General features: G+C 38.2%; 1 protein-coding gene across 1 annotated transcript; it reads right to left on the reverse strand.

Annotated features, from left to right (window-relative positions):
• Positions 1-220: 220 nt before the first annotated feature.
• Positions 221-1563, reverse strand: LOC148025980 (uncharacterized). The gene has a single exon (XM_087692167.1). The coding sequence runs from the start codon at positions 1442-1444 to the stop codon at positions 419-421; it is 1026 nt and encodes a 341-aa protein (XP_087548293.1). The 5' UTR covers positions 1445-1563; the 3' UTR covers positions 221-418.
• Positions 1564-21796: the final 20233 nt, after the last annotated feature.

Consider the following 21796-nt stretch of genomic DNA (forward strand, 5'->3'; position numbering starts at 1 on the left):
CATCAAATTTATTGTATTCCCTTTGAGTTTATAGAAACAAGGCCAAAATTCCTTTTTTGACCCAAAACATAAAATATTTACACAAAGCCAAAGTTCCTCTTTTGACCCAATCATAAAATATTTACACAAAACGTGTACACATTCATGCATGCATACACACATTTATGTTGCATGTGTGCACATGATCATATTGATGAAAGTCCGCATGTATACATGCATACGTACAAACAATGGAAAGGGAAATCAAAGAAGTAAGGGTAGTACAATACATTTCTCAACTAAAAGTTTTGAAGATTGTAAGCAACCATAAAATAGTGCGATAGATTAAGGTTATTTTGTGTTTGTAAAAATAGCATCAAAGGCATTTTTCCATCATGCCTTGTTAGAAGTCTAAGAGTAGAAAGATGATGCACTATACTTAAAATAGAGGTTGTTTGTACAAGTTCACACGAGCAGAAACCTTTCCAGTAACAATTGAATTTATCCTACACATAACTTTACAATAACCTCCCATTCTAGGGAGAATAGGCATAGCATATATCTTTTTCTTATTTATTATAAAATGTTGGTCCTCTGGTGCAGGGTATGAGCTTTGGTAATCACCATAACCAAAGGTCAGCTCATAATCATCTTCATTTTCAAAAATAGCTAAGGTGTGAACAAGGAAACCATGGTTCTTCCCACTATAGACACACTTCTTGGCTTTATCACCGTATGCCCAACGTTCACTGAAGAGGGAGAAGAATAGGTAAAGCCAAGTGCTCTTCTTGAATACATGAAGCTTGATCATGAGAGACACGCATTCAAAGGCACCATCATAGAGTTTATACAAGGGTGACTTGAATATATCAATGGCAAGTAGAGCGAGGGTAAGGTAGAGAGAGGTGAGGGGGTAACCTTTGGCTTGTGCAAAGAGAGGGAGGGTGGCAAGGAAACCACCTAGCTTAGGATCAAAGGTGACTCCAAATTCAGGGGTGTAGATACACAAGGTCTTAACCTCAGAAGTCTTGAAAGTTCCTGCTATTTTGAGGAGGGCATCTTTGGGACTAAGTTTGGTGGCCATGGAGAGGGAGTCATTGATGTCCACCTTGTTGATGACGAAGATGTCATGGAAGTCAGTGGCCCAAACCTTGGCAATTTGGTGTTGGTGAGCAATGATGTACTCATGGCCAAACTTGGCTTTGACCCAGTAGCCTTCTCTAGAGATGATCTCGACATCATTCTTCTTGTCACCGGGCTTGAGGGAGAGCACAATGTCATGGGTTGGCCTGAGGTCTTCATAGACCTCATTCAAGAGGAAGACCCTCTTGTTGGGTGCTCTATAGAAGAACAACCACAAGGGAAGCTTTAGCACGAAGCCTACGAGAGGGTTATGCCTGATGAGTTGCCACAACGCGTAGAGGCCTTGAAGGTAGAGGAGCCAGGAAGCGTTTGCCACCTCCATCAAGTCATGGATCAGCAGATGAGACACGACTTTTGCATATTATACTATGTGAAGAAGAAGGGGGGCGAGAGAGAGAGACAGAGACAGAGTCCGTGACCAAGAGAGATTATGAGCCCTGAGGCGCTAAATATGCTTTGAACCCTTGTGTGTGTGGGTTTTGGGCGCCCGGGGCGGGGGGTGGGGATGTACTGTATGCGCCCACCCTCTATCGTGTCGTCGTGCAATGGGCGACTCTGACAGAAATCTTACAAGATGGCTGCATGGCCCTTCGAATATTAGAAAGACAGTCCGTGAGGGGGACTTTTTGGATAGGGAAGAGAGAAGACTCCTCAACCACCCCATGTGAGTCGCCTGCACTGTCATGATTCCAGTTGACAGCACTGATCGTCGTCAACAGTGATAGCTGCAGCACCACCATCCCTTCCCTCTCTCTCTCTCTCTCTCTCTCTCTCTCTCTCTCTCTCTCTCTCTCGTCCTCAAACTTTTTCTTTCTATAGAGCCTTGCCACAATGCCACATGCAGCTTTCTCACTATGCTTCGGACACTCACTTTATTACCTACTTTATTTCTCATTTAAAAAAACTTTAGACTGTTGAAGAAGAATTTTTAGAAGGATCTCCATCAAATTAGAAGTTCTAGGATATAATTAAATGAACCCGCCAATTGGGTTGTAACTCAACTTGTTTGAGTGTGGGTTGAGTTTTCCAGATGCAAGAGTTTGAACATGAGGTTGTGCTTTCCTACTAGTATAATGGAATATCTATTTAGATGCAAGAGTTTGAACTTGAGACTGTGCTTTCCTACTAGTATAATGGAATATCTATTTAGAACCAGTATAATGAACCCATATTCTTTACCCAATTTTCCTCTTTATGGATACTTATGGATACAAATGCACATGCATGCATAAGTATAAACACATGAGATATGCATGTGTACACGTACACATATAGGTACATGTATGCTCACTTTTTTGGGTTTTTTGGATCTTTTCAATCACACCATCTATTCTTCACGTATCTTGAGGAAACTATTTTATGAAAAAATGCATCTAGATGGTTATTTTTGGCTTGCTTTTGCAAATCTCATTGTACGTTGGTGTTAGGAGGAACTTTTCTTTGTAAGGTATCACCTTTTTCAAAACATGGGCCCATATCATATATTTCTTAGGTTTATGAATACTTTAGCTACCCTTTCATATATTATCATGACTCCGCTTGCTTTTCCTTTCCTCTTCTACCATTTCTAAAATTCTAATTTTCAAATGTTTGTTTGATGTAGCCTTAGCAAAACCAATCACCTTGTTGAATTTAATAAAACGTGTAGTCTCATGGATCTAGGGATGCTATTTAATGTAGGACCAGCCAAGCAGTCCCACTCCACATGGATTGTAAAAAAGACAACTTTCCCCATCTGTTGCTATCTTTTGATTGAAAGTAAAGCCTTGGGCTTATGGTCATACATATATTGTACCCATATGTATATACTGACGACAATGTGAAAGCACACAATGTCTAAACATTGCATGGTGCCACATCATGAGGGCCATCTCCTCCAAGGATTCCATTAAGCAAGAGAATCATTTACAATTGGATGATATTAATAAGGTACTTTCTTTTTCCTTACTATTATTGATATAATAATCACATGAAGCTCCTCCACGACATTTAAATTCCTGAAAGGTCAACTATGTTAAACTCCACATAGCACATATATGCACTCAAGGTGTTTTGGGTATTTATGTACCCCTTGATGAAATTGTGGACCTCAATTAGGATCAACATGAAAGTGCCTCATACTAAAGAGAATGAGGGATTAAACAAGAGATTTGATGCTAAACACACTAGTAGTTGATCATTAATCAAGGCTTTGAAATGGGCATGAAGCACAATAGTTGAGAGCTTTTAAAAGGCATAACTTGCAAAATGTAGGTCATAGTTGCCTCATATGCTCGTGGGAATTTGATTGGATTTACGTCACCTTCTTTTCTTCATAGAATTTCAAATAAACTAGGACCTTGCAATTGCATCAATGATGACAAGACTAAATCTAATTGAGCTATCACGCTCTAAACTAAGTTTGAATAGACACAATTTGAGTATGGATCCTAGAATAAATTATCACTAGCTTCTCAAGACTCTATCCTTCCTCAAGAGATGACTCTATTCATGATTACATGAATTTTGAATGAATTCCTACCCTTAGTCTAAACTTATTGGCTACAAAACTAATTAATGGCTTCATCAGCTACTAGGATCTTTTGACTAGTCGACTATGTGATAAAATTGAACATTGATCATAAGGGCATGTGTAGAAAAGTATACCTAGATCCAAATTTGTTGATGTTCCTCCACTATGGAGTAAGTTCTCTCTCTCTCTCTCTCTATATATATATATATATATATATATATATATATATATGTATGTATGTATGTATGTATGCATGTATGTATGTATGTATGTACACACACACACACAAGATTTTTCACTCTCTGTCATTTTTCCTTTACTTACACACACTATCAACCTACCCTTAGCCTTAACTATTCATACCAAAGAAGGCGCAAGATCATGTTTCATTAACATTACAATGTACAGTTTTTGTATTAGAAATGTCTCTAGTTTTATAAGCTTATTTAACATGAGAAATTTAATAGAATATAAAATATTATATCCAAAAGATGGATACACTATAATTTTTTTAAAATTATAATGTGTCTACCTATATGAACACCGATAACACTTATTTTAGTAGCCCATTAAGAAGTAATCAAGACTTGATGCTTGAAACTCGCTTCCAGATTTTGGAGCATTGTTTCATGTTATCTCACATTGGGAGTGCTTCTCTACTTTATGATGTTGGAAAGAAAGGATGAGTTATCTTAAAAATAATTATATGTGCAATATTTTGGCATTGGGGATACACACACCAGCTATTGCCAAATGGATCTATTTTTATTATATGTATGTATAAATATGTGGAAGGAAATTAGTATTTTGGTAGAAAATAAGGAAAATTTACCAAGTACACTAGCTTGGAATAAAAGTTGTAAGAGACTTATTTTTTTCATCATTGTGCAATGATAAAAGCCTCTTTCATCTTCATCTTTTTTCTTAGCTTTCATCGCTCCTCTCACCTTTTGGCTCTCATTAGGAAAAAAATGAACTCACAAATGGGCCTTTTAGCCCACCCCTCTCCTCCTTAAAACAAGGAAAAGAGGAGAGAAGAATAGTAAAATAATCCTCTTCTCTCTCCACTTTTGCAATCTCGCTTTGACTTTTTTATATTATCTACAAAGATATACTCAGATTCCTTCTCTCTCCTCATTCAAGAACTCTTTTTCAACCAAATTTTATATTAAAAAGGATTTAGTTATGGGAGTGTGGTGCTTCGTTTTCAATGCAAAATGATTAGTTGCGGGATTGTGTATTAGTAGATTGCTGAAGGCAAGTACATTGAAAAATGCTTTGAGCAACCCTAAGATTGAAGCTATGAAGGAAAAGGTGATTGAGTGCACATTAAAAGATGTGTGAAATGAGTTCTGAGCTGTGGATGCACAATCAATTTGTGACAGGGCTGGTATTAGCATAACGACTTACTCAAAGATATTCAAAGGTGTGAAGGCTAGGTTTGATCATGTCCTGAAGAGAAATAGAATCATGTCTCTTCCTCAATCTTCAAAGTTAATAGAGGCATGATGACAACTTAGTACAAATGTTTTGGAGCTGATACAAGATCCCGTGCATGTTCAATGCGTGGAAACAATAAAGGTTAGGACAAAAAATGCATATGAGATGAAGTTCACCGAACTCAACGATTACTATTTAGAATATCCCACTTCAACATTCTATTGGATTGTATTCACATTTGTTCATTGCATGCTTTTGTTAAAATCATGGAGAAACTTGTATATGAATACATTTTCTTTGCTTATAGTATGCAACCAAAAAAAGAAGTCGTTGCAACGTGTAGGAATGTGGAGCGAGTGCTATCAAAAATTGGGCTGCACAAGCATCAAGTGACAATTGAAAAAGATGAGAAGAGATCAAGAAAATCAAGTAACATACCAAAAAAGCCTTGCTTTGGAGGAGCAAAGGCTAGGAAGTTTCTCTTAACACCCATCAATGAGGAAGGGAATGTCATGGTCCGTAGGCCACAGGACTACGATGGTTGGAAAATGTTACATTTTGTAGTTCCTGATCGAAGTAATGGAGGAAAAAAAAGGTTGGCTAAAGCTAAGGTTTGGATAACTCTTAACAAATTGGCTCCCTTACTTCGCAATATGATATTTAAAAATGAAGATAAGAATTTATTGATGATGTGCATAGCTTCTATGAAAACATGGTGAAAGCGTGGGGAAAAAGCTCTATCACACATTACATGGTGCGTACTAAGTTAATATTTTAAATTTATATGAATTGTATAAACTATTGAGCATAGTTTTACTCATGTGTGATATGTGCCTTTGTAGCATATCCTTGAGACACATGAGCCATACTTTGCAGAAAAGGGAAGCATCAGAATTTGGTCCACACAAGGGATGGAAAATTCACATTGGATAGCCCGTGGTGCATACAAAAGAAAAAGTGATCATGGTGGAGGGTTGAATGGTAGCAATCCAATGATCCAATTTCTATCTTGGTGGTATAGGATTATAGTAGCGGATGAAGCTAAACTCTCGCAAAAGAGAGCAAATAAAAGTGTTGATGAATCGACTACAGACATGATGGAATCACATCATGTCACTAAAAGAGTGTATTATGAAATCTCAAATGCCAAAGAAAACTATGCCAAGTGGCTAGAAACAAGGCTTCGATAAGATAGCAAATGGGTTCGATGAGAGCTAAGATAGTAAGATGAATAATGTGTTCAGTGTGAATGCAATTCATAGTTTAAGAGAGAAAGAGAGAGTGTGTATCTATATGTGAATGAGTCTTACCGTTTAGGGTTATATAAAAGAGGGTTTCACTTTCCATGTTATTCATTGAGTTCTCACATCGCTTGTGCAGGAAAGATGGCTAGGTCTAAGGTAGTTGCAAATAAGCTTCCGCTCAGAGACCCATATTGTGTTCAACCCCTTTGAGCATCTACTAGCTCAGATGCACCCCCTTCTCAACCTAACCCATCTTCCTCAAGCCACCCTTACAAGAGTCCTCCTCCTCAGCATCCCCACAAGAAACGCAAGTGGATGCCAGGTATAGTGGTCTTGAGAGAAAATAGAAGGTATCAACACTCTTTTGATCTCATCATTCCGAAGGCGAGCTTCTCGAGACTTGTTCACGAGATTGTGCAAGACTTCTACAGCACAAAAAGAAAGAGGTGGTTTTTGGCACAAGGTAAGGATAGACATGATCGCTTCACAAAAGAATGTCTTCATGCTCTATAGTGTGTTGCAGAGGCCTTTTTAGTTGACTTGATGACTGATGCTCAGCGTTGTGCAATACATGCGAAGTGCATCACTGTAACTTCCAAGGACTTCCAACTTGTAAGAAATCTTCAAGCAGTTAAGGATGCATTTGTTTAAATGGAATGAACACAGTTTGTAATGTTATCTTTTTCGGCATAGTGTTATCCTCGTGCATTGCACATATCACTATGTCCCAGTGCAAAACTATTGTACATGCCCTTAAAATATGAATTAAAATTTTACTCTTGTCCTTTGCTCTCAACTTTGACTGTGCATCTTCGTTGCATTTTCAATTCTTACTTACAGTTTTTGCTAGCAATGTCAATTTTAATAGGAAAAACATGCAAAATTTTGCAATTTCTTATTGTAGACTTTACTCATGATGCCTTTGTATAGTCTATGTGGTGTGAAGTTTCTAAGGGCTAGCTGTCACGATGTTGATTTCTCGATTATCAATCCATCCGTAATTTTAGTGTGGAAAAATTTTAAAATACTAAACTATATCGGAATGTGATGAAACTTCACACGTGCACTCGTTAGGTAGCCAAGAGCCTAGAAAAGTGGCTCCAGACGCTAGACTTCGGACCAAGGATCTGCAAGCATTTTTTTCAAAAAAATAATTTGGGCTCTTAGCCACCTAACGAGTGTGCGTGTGAATTTTCATCGCATTCCAATAAAAGGTTATGGATTTACGATCACACATTGGACAGTGCGTATGAAGCTGCATTAATCCGGTTTTGGGGTTTAAATGGGTTAAAAGTTTATTCTTCTTCTCATTTTCACATGTTGCTTTCTTTGCTTCCTCCATTTTCACACCCCCAACCTCTGTCTCTTCTCCATCTTTCACTCCTTGAGCTTGCATGGCACGCTGTCGTCGTGTTGGGGTTTCAAGGTCTACCATCGGGGTTTAGAGCAGAAGAAGAGTGTGGGATTCAAGGTTTAGAGAAGGAAGAAAGATTGGGGTTTGAAAAGATTTGAGTTTTTGAAATGAAGAAGATGTCAAGCTTTTCCTGATTATTTAGCATACATGAATGGAATGAAAGACTTTGTCTTGATCACATCAAATGCATATGGGAATAATAAGCCATTACATTATGGATAATCTCAGATTTAATCCAAATGCATATTCCAAATGCAAGCTCAAATGGTTTTTATTTCATGTACATGGATGGATAACAACTCCTAGAAACAAGTACTTTGATGATAGAGTCAAGTACATTCAAGACATAGATCAAAAGCCCATGAAATGCATTGATTAAGCATAAATTTAACTTCAGTCCTATTTTAAAATAGTAATCTCCAGCCCATAATCAAGCTCCAAAAGTGTACATAATCCCAAGAATAAGCTCCTCAAATCATTCACAAGTAAAGCCCTGATGTTAAGAGGTCAATTTTCTCTATTACAACCACATAAATCACTTGTTTTCATCAAAATAGACAAGAACAGTGGGCTGCCCTATTTATGACTGGTTTTTTCAGTCCATAACAACCCATACACCTTCAAATCCTCCCCTTTGCTTGACCCAAAGTCACTCAAGTACTTGGGTACAAGATGGGCTTCATTGGACCATGAATAAGGTAAAAGAATGAGAGAAGATGTACATAAGAGCAGGTTGAATACTTTTTCTTAGGTTTCCCCCTTTTATGGACTGTCATACCATTCATTTTCGTCATACCAAATGGACGGGTAAGAAGAGCTCTCACCTTCCTTGTTTGTAACTCCTTCAGCTCTAGTTTGTCTTGAGTTTGCATGCTTTGGAGCATGCACCATAGCCAATAGCTCCTTCTCTAGTTGCCACAGGTATGTAGGCCCACTTTTTGCGTTGAAAAATGTGGGCTGCTCCCACTTATCATTTTGACCACTTAGGTCACTTACAAGTCATTTTAGTCCATTATTTCAGGTCCCCCATGGACCTAGTGGACTTTTGGCACTTTTCTTGATTTCTAACTAAATTTTCCACTTGAACCAATGTGACTTAGCCTACAAACTGTCAATTACTTCTAGCTGATCAAGTTGTGGGTTCCCATAGACTTAATTTTTTATCAATATACATGGTACAACTGAAAATTGTATGGCAAACACAAAAGAACTTATGCAACTAAGTGATATCTAAGTTGGTTGTTGGGAAACAATGACTGAGTTATGTATGAAAATTCCTCATATAAATCCCAATTAAGTTCTTCTGTGTTCATAAGAATTCCATGTTTTCTATTATGAATAATAAACTTTCTGACATTCACCCCCTCCTAACCTGCACATCCTCCGGTATGTGCCATTTCACAAGATTACAGGTTAAGGAGGGTCTTCTTCTGACATATCTTCATCTTCATCCTCTAAGTCTTCTTCATCTTGCTTGTCTTCAAGTAGATGGATCATATCCAAGTCATCAAGCTCATAAGTAGAAGACTCTCTTCGTGTAAAGAGCTTGATACATTTACCGACTATTGGTACCTTGACCATGGTCCCATCCATTTCAGCCAAAGTATAAGTAGCATTATCATGTACTACTTTCACCACATATGATCCAAACCATCGCTTGGTTAACTTTCTATGAGCACTATACTGATTGTCCAGGCTGCTGTCATAGACAAGTACCCAATCATTTTCTTGAATAGCTATGGGACGGAGTCGATGATGCTTGTCAAACCTCTTCTTATTCTTCAATCTTGCTGCCTTTAGCCTTTCAATGGCTATCTTGACATCTTCTGGCCTTCTTTCAAGCTGCCTTATGCGCAAAGTCAACAACTCTTCTCTATTTATGCCTTCATCCCAAGGCAAGATACTCCATCTGACAATAGACTCCTCAATAGGCATAATAGGTGGTTGCCCATATATTAGTTCAGCTGGCATATAACCTGTTAATGCACTATGGGTAGTTCTATCAGCCCATAATGCGAATGGAAGCATTCTAGGCCATTCTCTCATCTTTCCTCTACAAGATTTTGCCAATGCTTTGAGAATTGGTTGATGACCTCTTTCACTCTTACCATTGCCTTCAGGATTGTAGGCTGATGTAAGAGATAGCTTGATTCCCAATTGAGCAAAGAAATGGCGAGCCTCATCCGCATCCAATTCTCCTCTATCAGTAGTTACTTTGGCAACACAGCCATACCTGCAAAATACTTCTTCAAGTAAAAATCTACAAACAGCTTGAGTAGACTTTGTTGTCAAGGCTTTTCCTTCTACTTGATTTGTGAGATCTTCTCTAGCAAATACTAGATATCTCAAGTTCCAAATTCCTGTAGGCATGGTTACTAAATCAATAACTTATCTATAGTGAATGGATAATGGAGAGGTAGGCTGAAGCCCATCTCTATGATTAACCATAGAGTACAATTGACAAACATGTCAAGACTGAAAAAAATGCTCAATGTCTTTATACATGTTTTGCCACCAAAATTTCTCTTTTATTTTGGAAAAAGTGCCCCATATGCCTCTATGACCAGCCAATAGGCTTTCATGAAATTCTTGCATGACCTATCTTTGAGTCTTCTTATCTCCTAAGACACGAACAGGCACCCTTCCTTTCTTTTTCGCATGCCTCCAAAGGTAGCCATATTTGAGAAAAAAGCCATAAGCTTTTCTCTTGACTCTCTTGAACTCTTCATTAGTCCAATCTTCCTTCTTTGTTATAGTGCTCAGAAATTGGCCAATTTTTAGCCAATTACCTGCATAATATTCTTCTTTAAAGTGCAAACAAACCATAACAAAACATTGAGCATGTTGTCTATCAACTGCCCACTGTCCTTCTATGGTTTTTTCTTCTTTCTTTGTTGATGTAAAATTTGTTTCAGCAGCTGAACCTGTTGTGCTTGTGCTGTAATTAATGTTGTACCTACATTTTTGACAGTTGAACCATCATTAGCCCATCCTATTCCAATGGGACTTGTGTCCACTGTGAGTATGATAGGCTGTCCATTAGAGTAATTAGCCCTCTTTAAGGTGGGGGCTGAAATCAGCAATTTCTTCAATTTTCGAATAGCTTGAGTATGCTCTTTTTCCCATATAAACCTTTGGCCTTTTCTTAACAGTTGATAAAGATTTTCAGCAACATGAGCGAAATGTGGGATCGAATTAAGGTAGAAGACACATGCTCCAAGAAATCTTCTCACCTCCGAAACATTTGCGCATATTTCCCGCATTTTGCTGATAGCATCAATCTTGGTTGGAGAAGTCTTTCGGCCATATGGACCACACATATGCCCTACCACAAGAATTTCTTCGACTCCAAAAATAGATTTAGCACCTGAAAGAGTGAGATGGACTTCTTCCAATTTAGACAAGATTTGGGCACAATCATTAATATGATCAGAAACAAACTTGCGACATCCAAGTTCATTGAGTTCTTCATTCTTCTCATGAACTTCACATCCTTTGATCAGTACATCAACTATAAATTGGTGACCAATATCTTTGGGATCATGAAGACTTGGCTATTTGGATGCCCTTTCTGCCAGTCCTTCACTTTCGGGAGGTAGAGGAGTAGCCACCGGCTTGAGCTTCTTATCAACTGTTTTATACTTTGTTTCTACTCTTACCTCATCCTTGTTTGGCTGTCCAAAAGCTTCTTGATCTGAAAATTCTTGAATTATGTCATATATATCCAATGTGCATACCTGTATGGACTGATTTCCAGTTTGATTTTCTGCATGAACAACTACATATATTTCAACCAATGTATCATTATAAATCAGCTCATAAAATAGCCCTGAAATTTCTTCATCTTTAGCCAAAACATCAATTTGCTTCAGGTCTCATTCCACATGACATAAATGCTTTCTTTCAGCCTTATTCATGGCTGAAAACTGTTTATAAGAGCCCACACTGTTGGCCGTAAAAACTTGCAAGTCAGCTTTTGGCATTGCCCCCTTTACATATGGAGGTAAATTTTTATGACATGAAGCACTGCCATAGCCTCCACTTATAACAGTGCTACCCAAAAACCCTTAAATTCTTGGGCATTAGGAGGTACAGGATGATCTCTCAGTTGATCTCTATTCTGGTGATGATTTACACATACAGTAAAAAAATGGACAGCTTTGTCATTATCCTTACTTCTTATCCGAGCATATGATGAACCATCATCAAGGGCCTTTGTCTCCAAACGAGACTCATAAATAAAAGGTTGTCCAAGAATGATAGGATAGCTGCAGGAATCTTGAACAAGGAAATGAAATTTATCTTTTACATTACCAATAGTAACTTGTACATAAGGGCATGCCGCAAAGAGATCACCAGAGGAGTTATTGGCTACTTTCATGTGCCATCCTGGGTCCACATCTATGGGCCATTTGCCATTCTCGTAGAGACTTCTTGACATGACATTGATTTCCGAGCCATGGTCTATAAGGGTAATGCATGGAGTCTCTTTTTCTCCAATCTTAACAACGGTTTCGATGGTTGCCCTTGCCTAATGGGTACGGGATTAGTGACTACTAGGAATGAAGTGAGCATCACTTTCTTCTTGCATGTTGTGAAGATGAGCTTCTTTCTTATGCATGGGCTGCACTTTGGATTGAGAAGACCCCACCATAACATTTTCTGCAATAGCTTCTTCAATTTCTGCTTCATAGATGTCTTCATCTTTGGCTTCTATGGATGCAATCAATTCTTTGATTGCCTCCAATCGAATCCCTTGAGTTTTTAACTTCTCTTCATCCTGCAAATACACACGAAGTGCTTGCAAAAAAGCATGCATGGATTCTTCAGTTTCCTCACCAACATATTGTCTTTTTCATTTAATTATATCAATTATTACATCATGAAATCCTCATTTTGCAATTCTGAGAATTTCACCTAATGTAAATTCAATTCTACTTCCAAGAATCCTTTCTTCTAGGATCCGGTTAAGATCCGTTGCAATCTCTATATCAAACTGCAACTTGTAGCTGGGATGTTTGTCTTTTCTTTTTCCTTCCGTCTTCTTTGCTTGAGGGGCATCTCCCATAAGCTCTGGCAGTGGTGGATTCTCAACAGCCTTCTGCTGATCCGGTTTGCTTCTTGTCACATGTTTAATTAGCCCCGAAGAGGAGGGACCAGAAACATCTTCATCTCTTCTTCTCTTTTCTTCTACCATATCTTCATGATTATTAATTTTTCAGCCAACCGAGCGAAAGCTGAAAATGAATCAACTGGCTTGGTCCATCCGGTTCTTCCTCGCATGCATTGACTAACGGTAGTTAAATCATCTTTGGTTGCCTTGCCTTGCTCCATGCGATCTAAGGCTTGCATCCACACTTTAGATTTTGCATCAGTTTTACATGCTTTAACAATCTGATTAGTTGGCTCAATTTGCAGCCCATAGGTCGTTGCATCAACAGCTGCATAGGTTGTTCTTATTGCCAAATCCTCCAGTCTTTTCTTCATGCCACCGTTACCGAAATTTGGCTCAAGAGAAAGCCCGGTTTCGATTGCATGAATTTTACCATCCTCTTATCATGATGTAGGCTATCACACCAGATATAGCGTCTTTTGAAGCCTTCTCGTACAGGTCTTTGGGCAGTTGTTTGTCCTCTTTCTTCCACTTTCATATCAAGCCTTTCCACCTTAGAATTAATCTCCATTAGATTAAAGTGGAGATCCTGCATGCTCTTAATTAGCTCATCCATGACATCCTTCTTTGGAGATGGAACAGCAGGATTTCTTGGTTGCTCAACCATAGAGACAGGAGGTCGAGATACAGGAACACGCTCCTTCATGGATTCAGTTGGTGCAGAGGTAGATCCCCATCTTAGGCGCATCCGCTCTCTTCGAGCAATCATATTAGCTGCTTCAGTGACATCACTCCAAGCAGTCTTCAATCCTGTCTTAGAGTCAGGATCTTCAAGTCGATCAGTTAGCTTCTCTTGAAGAAAAGGATTTGTAGCCTTTAGAAATAATTCAATCTTCTAGATTTTCATACCCTGCTGATCGTCAAGATCTAGTTGAGCAAATTTGCTTTCAAATTTGTGGTGAAGAGCAATGGCGGTTGGTCCCTTATTGGGCCTTTCGACCCATTCAGTGAAGACTTTCTTCGTCATGAGGCTAGAATCTTCAAGAAAAAATTCTTCTCGAAGAGCCTTCTTGAATGCAAATCATCCCGCGTCTTTTTGGAAAATACCATGAATTTGGTCCTGGAGGCCATGCATGGCCAAACGGGAAAAATATCGGCTCTAGGCATGATGAGGAACTCCAAAGAAGACCATCTTGTCAGTATAGAGGCGGATAAAAGAGGATACATTTTTCCCATTAAATTGCTTGAGCTCTTGCCCAACTACTTCCAAAGGTTTAATGGGAGCGGCATCATTCCGCTCTTCTTCTTGTCTCCGCTATTGTTGCAGTTGCAACTACTGCTGAAATTGCAATTGTTGTTGTTGGCTTTCTTGCATCAGACGAACCAACTGTTGCAAGGCATCTCCTCCCGAACTTGATGATTCTCCCATTGTACTTCTTTTTCCGCGGCTAACCTTCACGTTGGGTTCACCACTGTCGTCGTGTTGGGGTTTGAAGGTCTACCACCAGGGTTTAGAGCAGAAGAAGAGTGTGGGATTCAAGGTTTCGAGAAGGAAGAAAGATTGGGGTTTGACAAGATTTGAGTTTTTGAAATGAAGAAGATGTTAAGCTATTTCTGATTATTTAGCATACATGAATGGAATGAAAGACTTTGTCTTGATCACATCAAATGCATATGGGAATAATAAGCCATTACATTAGGGATAATCTCAGATTTAATCCAAATGCATATTCCAAATGCAAGCTCAAATGGTTTTTATTTCATGTATATGGATGGATAACAACTCCAAGAAACAAGTATTTTGATGGTAGAGTCAAGTACATTCAAGACATAGATCAAAAGCCCATGAAATGCATTGATTAAGCATAAATTTAACTTCAGCCCTATTTTAAAACAGTAATCTCCAGCCCATAATCAAGCTCCAAAAGTGTACATAATCCCAAGAATAAGCTCCTCTAATCATTCAAAAGTAAAGCCCTGATGTTAAGAGGTCAATTTCCTCTATTACAACCATATAAATCACTTGTTTACTCATCAAAATGGACAAGAATAGTGGGCTGCCCTCTTTATGACTAGTTTTTTCAGTCCATAACAGCCCATACACCTTCAAATTCCTCCCCTTTGCTTGCCTCAAAGTCACTCAAGTACTTGGGTACAAGACGGGCTTCATTGGGCCATGAATAAGGTAAAAGAATGAGAGAAGACGTACATAAGAGCAGGCTAAATACTTTTTCTCAGGTTTCTCCCTTTTATGGACTCTCATACCATTCATTTTCGTCATACCAAATGGACGGGTAAGAAGAGCTCTCATCTTCCTTGTTTGTAACTCCTTCTTCAACTCCAGTTTGTCTTGAGTTTGCATGCTTTGGAGTATGCACCATAGCCCACAGCTCCTTCTCCAGTTGCCACAGGTATGCAGGCCCGCTTTTTGCACCGAAAAATGCGGGCTGCTCCCACTTATCATTTTGACCACTTAGGTCACTTACAGGTCATTTTAGTCCATTATTTCAGGTCCCCCATGAACCTAGTGGACTTTTGGCACTTTTCTTGATTTCTAACCAAATTTTCCACTTGAACCAATGTGACTTAGCCTGTATACTATCAATTACTTCCAGCAGATCAAGTTGTGGGTTCCCATAGACTTAATTTTTTATCGATATACATGGTACAACTGAAAATTATATGGCAAATACAAAAGAACTTATGCAACTAAGTGATATCTAAGTTGGTTGTTGGGTAACAATGACTGAGTTATGTATGAAAATTCCTCATATAAATCCTAGTAAAGTTCTTCTTTGTTCATAAGAATTCCATGTTTTATATTATGAACAATAAATTTTCTCACAACGCACCAAGCAAGCATGTCGCCATTGGCCCCAGGAAGACCTCACACTAAGGCCTGCCACATGGAGCACAAGGTGGAGCCTCCTCTGGTAGTGTAGCAACAGGTGCTCCCCATAGAGCACAAGGACCACCACAAAAGAAGAGGAGATGGAAGCTGGGCACTATCACCCTTCGGGAGATAATGAGAATCCAATGCAGATACAAGCTTCTCATCTTGAAAAGTTATTTTCATAAGGTTGTTTGGGAAGTCATGCAAGACTTGGAGCTGAAAGGGATGGAAAGATTTTGGGTGCAAGAGTAGGATGGCCCACCAGCAAGAAGGTGGACTGCTGTAGCTATGGAGGCCCTACAAACAGCTATAGAGGAGTTTCTCATTGACTTGTTTGATGATACACAGCTTGCAGTCATCCATGCAAAGCATGTTACAATCGTAGATAAAGACATGAACTTTATCATTCAATTTCGACACGGTAAGGGGACTCCCCCATAGGTTATGAGATTAAGGATGCAAGGTTTTGTAATGAGTATTATAGCACCATAGCATCTTGGAAGGCCAAAAGTTGTTATATACTCTGCCACATTGGAATATTTATTATATATACATAATATTTCATGCGATGTGTATTGAATTCAAATAATTGAGTAAAGTTGTTTTGTTTTGTTTCTTAAAACGCATGACTCTTAATTTTTGTTTAACATACGAACCTATCAAAAGTAGTGATACATACGAATACGAGTTACGTTATTGCTTATGCACAATCGCAACTGCAGTACTACGCATTGAATTATGTTAGCATATGCAAATGCATCATTCATGTACCATACATTATCGTCACACTTACACAAACCACACATTTATTCAATAAATATTTATTTATAAGGACAAAGTAAAATATATTATATTCATCAAGAAAAATACATGTGATGGCTAATAGTGATGGCAGATATAAAAAGGCGATAGCCAACAAAAACTCTCAATTGTTCCTTGGCTTTTTCATCGATGGAGAGGAGGGGCTAGCTTTCGATGAAAATATAAGTTCCTTCTTTACTTCAAAAATGATGTGCTCCCCCTTTAGCTCTTTCTCTAGGAGAAGCAAATTTGACACTTTAGCAAGGTCACCTAATGTAGCAAGCACACACATTACACCACCACGCGTTTAGTCAAACAAGTAAAGAAGCTTTGACCGCTTGATTAGCACCACCTTCTCCAAGCTAGATGTCACAGGTATCACTCAAAAAGGTCCAAACTTGGTCAAAGCTCAAATTTTCATGATTATTTCTTGCCCTTGTGGTGATCACTTCTTATGGAAGACTACCAAGTCTGCAACAAGATTGCAAATGTACTCCTTCAAAGCTAACTCCTTCTGTCGATCCGCATGCCAAGCTCCTCCTTGCCTTGATGCAAACTCATCTATATACAATATGTCTTGAATGACAAAGTCAAATCAAACAATATATTTAGCAACTAACCTAGAGTTATCAAAAAGTTATGAAACTTGACGGTAGGGTGCATCAAGTCCCTTGGAGTCAACCATTGAAATCTTAGCAAAAAATGATGCCTGCAGCTGCCCTGTCCGAAGTTTGGCGTCTAGAAGCCACTTTTAGGCCCAAAAAGTGGCCCTGAGATGCCAAACTTAGGACGGGGTAGCTACAGGCATCATTTTTGGCTGAGATTTCACTGGTGGAATCGAGGGGACCCAACGCACCCTACCGTCAAGTTTCATTGCATAAAAATATATAGTAGTTAGAAATCTCACCTTCTTGAGATCATCTTGTATCTTCGTTTCCTCATGTTTCAGTGAGGCACCTCTTTGGGCAGAGGGATCTACAAACTCCTTGGCATGAAGTTGGGGCCTTGGTCCAAATAGATCATGTTGTAGTGCTTCAAATTCAACATCCGGTACAAGGTAATCTTCTTCAACTGAGGTAATATGCTTGTGTGCTGCTATGATGGCACTCACTGTATCTAAGCTTGTGCCATCATATCTTCCAATCTCTAAAATCACCGCATGCACATCCATGTAATCATAATCGATTAGATCTTCCATCAAATGCCCGACTAGGATGGAAAAAAACTATTCTTCCTTCATTTCCAAGTATTATAACACATCTGATAGAAGCAAGTATTGTACACCATCTACTTCAATGGGCGTCGAGGTAAAGTTGGGTTTGTCAACTTGTGGCTGTTCTAAAGAAGATGGCACCATGAGAGCCAACCCTTGCGTTGCCACCACTTGATGTTCCTCTTCAACATTTATTAGGTCTTCAATCAGTTCTTCTCCCTTGTATGTGATAGCAAAAACTTGTGGGGTTGTATCTTCATCACTCTCCTCCTCTCTAGGGGTGTATCCAATGCAAGGAGGTAAATTGCCAATGCACAATCACACTCCACGAGATCCAAAGGTGTTGTACCTAGTGCACAACCCATGGGAACTATGCATACTCTGTGCAAAGCATCCACATGGGCGAGACACCTATTCACCACTTTTTGGTGATTCTTCCCTGCTTGAAATACCATGAGCTGTTCTAGAGGCACCCAAGTCATGTCGGATCCCTCGATAGAGTATGTGCATGTAGTAATGGTGCTCACAAAGTCTTCCAAAATGTGAAGAGAGGGATCTAGCAATGAGAGCATGCTTTCAAATTTTAAGTTCTTAGAGAAAACTTGAAATATCTCGTCACCCTGGCTAGCAAAGATAGTCTCGTGGATCCACTCATCAAAGTGTGTGCAAGCATCCATCGTAGCAGGTAGGAGGGATGTGGTGGATATAAAGAGATGAAGAGAAAAAGTGTTAAATAAAACAATGCAACAAGAACTAAACTAATTTGACTTTAAAAACCTTAAGTTTTAAACCATTAAGGGCTATTTGCATGCAACATTTAGTTATAGATTTACTTATGTCTTTGTAAAGTTTACATGCATATGCAAATGTGTTAATGTGGAAAGTGTATAACAAGTGTATGATTTTACATAAATACCATAATTTTTAAATATTGCAAGTTTGAATGTGACAATATTCTATTGGCCAAAAAAATCCAAAATTTTATAGGTGTTGGATATTACAACTTGTGGTGTTGAGATTTTTAGGGAGACTCTACAATTTCTAAAATATGTAGATCCACACACTTTCCACTGTTAACAGTATCCTCATCTCGGCTTCACGTTTTCCTACCATCTAGTTTAAAATAGAAGCTAACAGGTGGATTCTACATTAACATTGTAATTTCCTGGCGTATTATATTCAAGGGCCAATCATCCTCCATTTGTAACACTTGGGCCTCATGGTCCTCACAAATGACAGTAACATCTATAACTGCACTTTCATGCATGTCTTAATCAAGGCACAACCATTTACCCTTGAGCATCCTCCATCTACGATACTTGAACAATAGGCATAAAGTCTGTCATGTGACAAAGTACCTGCAATTAGAAAGGAAAGTTAGCCGATTCATCCCAAAGGAAGATAATAGTAAACTAAGAGAGAAAATTTTTACCTGAAAGCCATGTCTCTTGTTGTGACATGACATTCCATTGTGTCAGGACTGTGAGTCATTTTTTATGTCCAAGTTTTGCCTAGAATCCTTGTTACATAATCTTATGATGCACTTTTTATGACATATGTGCTTTTGGTACGTCTCAAACCCTTACGTTCCTTGAATATATGTGAAAAAATTGCAGTCAGTATGAACCAGCTCAGATGTATATTCTTTAAGTCGATGCTTGGCTTCATAGAATTCAATGTCAACTCAAAATTTTTGTGGTACACATGTGCAGAATGTCGCTACTACACAATGGCCATTCTATGCTAATGAGATTTGATATGTGCATAGACTCAAGGGTTCCATATTCTCAACCCCCCTTGGGAAATATGTACTTGGATTCATAGAAAAAAACAAGATCCTCTATGAGCTGCTTAGTTGTATGCCCCTCAAAGAGCAATCTACCAATTTCGAGGTGGTAACACTTAAAAGAACCTGTGAAACTCTCAATATTTTGCCACTCACAACAATCCGAAGGGTATACTTTTATAAATACGAGACAAGTAGTTACATAGATATCATGAAATTTCTCATTCTCAATGAATTGCAAATACTTACAGTTTGCAATGTTTCATTGAAAGGGCACAGTGGGCACAATATGTATTTGTTTTTGCATGAATACATGTTGTAAAAATGCATTTGTTACAAGATGAGAATCGAAATTCCTTTTTTTGAGAGCTAAAATTTGACCCTTCCAGTGCTTTGATACATCTACAATTGCATATGCTTTCACCTTGAAAGCTCCCTTCATACTTGGGCACATATGTATCAAAGAGCAATGATACATATTAATGATCCAATTATCTTCTTCTTCTTTTTTTCTAGTTATGTACTTCTATCAAGAATGCTTGTTCTTCTCTTAGGCATTATAAACTATGCATTAGATGTAGATAAGTATACATTAACCCCTAAATAATAAGCATTTTAAGTCTATCCAGTAATCATCAATATGCCATAGAATCAACATGGCATTAAGAGATGTTTACACTTTTGTAAACAAACACAAACATCGATATCAAAATGCATGTGGATATGCACATCGACACAAGTAGTAGCTCAAGAATTGCATTACATTTTGCACTAATCAATAGGCATCTTCATACTAATTGCCAAAAATTGATCACTCACTTGAAGTTCATTCAAGCATCAACCATTAAGTTATTGCCATTCTCCATTATCTTTCAGTCCTATTTTACTCAATCTTATCATCTTCTTCATTGAAACCCTAAATAAGTAGCTTGTCAGCCATAACTTTCTTCTTCAAGCCCTCAAATCTTGGACAAATGCTTCTTCTCCAACTTTTATAGCTCGTGGACATCAAGAATCTTGAAGTAAGAATTGAGATTGCAAAGATTGAAGTCAATCATAATTGTTAGACTCTCCCAAAGTTCACAGTAAAACTATGTTGTTGGATGATCAAGGGATTGAAGACTCTCCTAGAGTTTACAAGGAAGCTCTATTGTTAGCTAATCAAGAGATTAAAGACATTGAGCATCTTCAAGATTCTAATATTCAATTTTAAATGTATTTCTTGAATTATTTATTGTAATATTTGTAAATCCACTTGTTGATAGAGCCTAGCATTGATCCTCATTTTCAATCTTGCAAAGTTTTGAATAGTTCATTATTGAAAATTTGATATTCTTAAAGTCATTCATTGTGGCATAATCCATATTCATGCTACCATTAATTCTAAGCTTATGGATTGATTAATCCTTCACTTATTTTTTATGTGCTCCATTCCTAAATCCATAAAATTGTAAAGGGACAAGTAAGAAATTTAGTGAATCACTAAGGTATTTCCTCTTTGTATTTATTAAAAGCTCTCAATTCCTTTACATCTCATTAAAAGTTGAAAATTTTTCCAATCGATGTGTATCATCCTTGTCTTTTAGATTAGCATACCATTGCCATGTTAAAAATTTCCATCAAGGAAAAAGATGGATATTGAAGAAGGTAGTGAGATAATGAAAAGAGAACTTCTTTCCAATTTTTTGTATAATATTTTTTTGTTCGTTCTTGCCACTTGCCTGTTCGTCCAAACGGACCATATATTGGGTTTAATGGCTTTTTTCTCTATCGATCAGTCTACTAAGTCAAAATGTATTATAAAATAATTATGTCCCAGACTTGGGACATTCTTTCAACAAGTCAGGTTTTTTTGACTCTCGTTAGACCTGTGTCATGCTCCGATTCAGATTACTTCACCCATGTCGAGCAGATCTTGGCTTTGCAGGATTCACCACTCAAGTCATAGGGAGGAACCTAGTGTTGAGATATCGAGCTCCACTCGTGATACGCCAGGGTGACCGTTGTGTATTTATGTCACCAACTTGTCAGTTGCAGACGCGGTTGGTACACCGCCCATGAATAATAGCTACATGATAGCTATCCTTATCTACTCTAGTTCGTGGCTCAGTTAGTATGCCACCTTAGTTAGTTGAGTTTGGTTTGAGACCCATATATAGGGTTCTTCCATTTCTTTGTATGAGAGTTCTTTTGGCTTACACAACTAAGAAGAGGAAAACTGTTTTCAGCCTCCACCCTTGTGTGTATTCTCCCAATGT

This window comes from Lygodium microphyllum, chromosome 14 (genome assembly GCF_053477565.2).
Source record: "Lygodium microphyllum isolate KBCC chromosome 14, Lygodium_microphyllum_v1.1.10, whole genome shotgun sequence".
NCBI classification, from domain to species: Eukaryota; Viridiplantae; Streptophyta; class Polypodiopsida; order Schizaeales; family Lygodiaceae; genus Lygodium; species Lygodium microphyllum.

Excerpts from the sequence above, each read along its gene's own strand:
- LOC148025980 (XM_087692167.1), bottom strand. The coding sequence starts at position 1,444 with ATGGAGGTGGCAAACGCTTCCTGGCTCCTCTACCTTCAAGGCCTCTAC.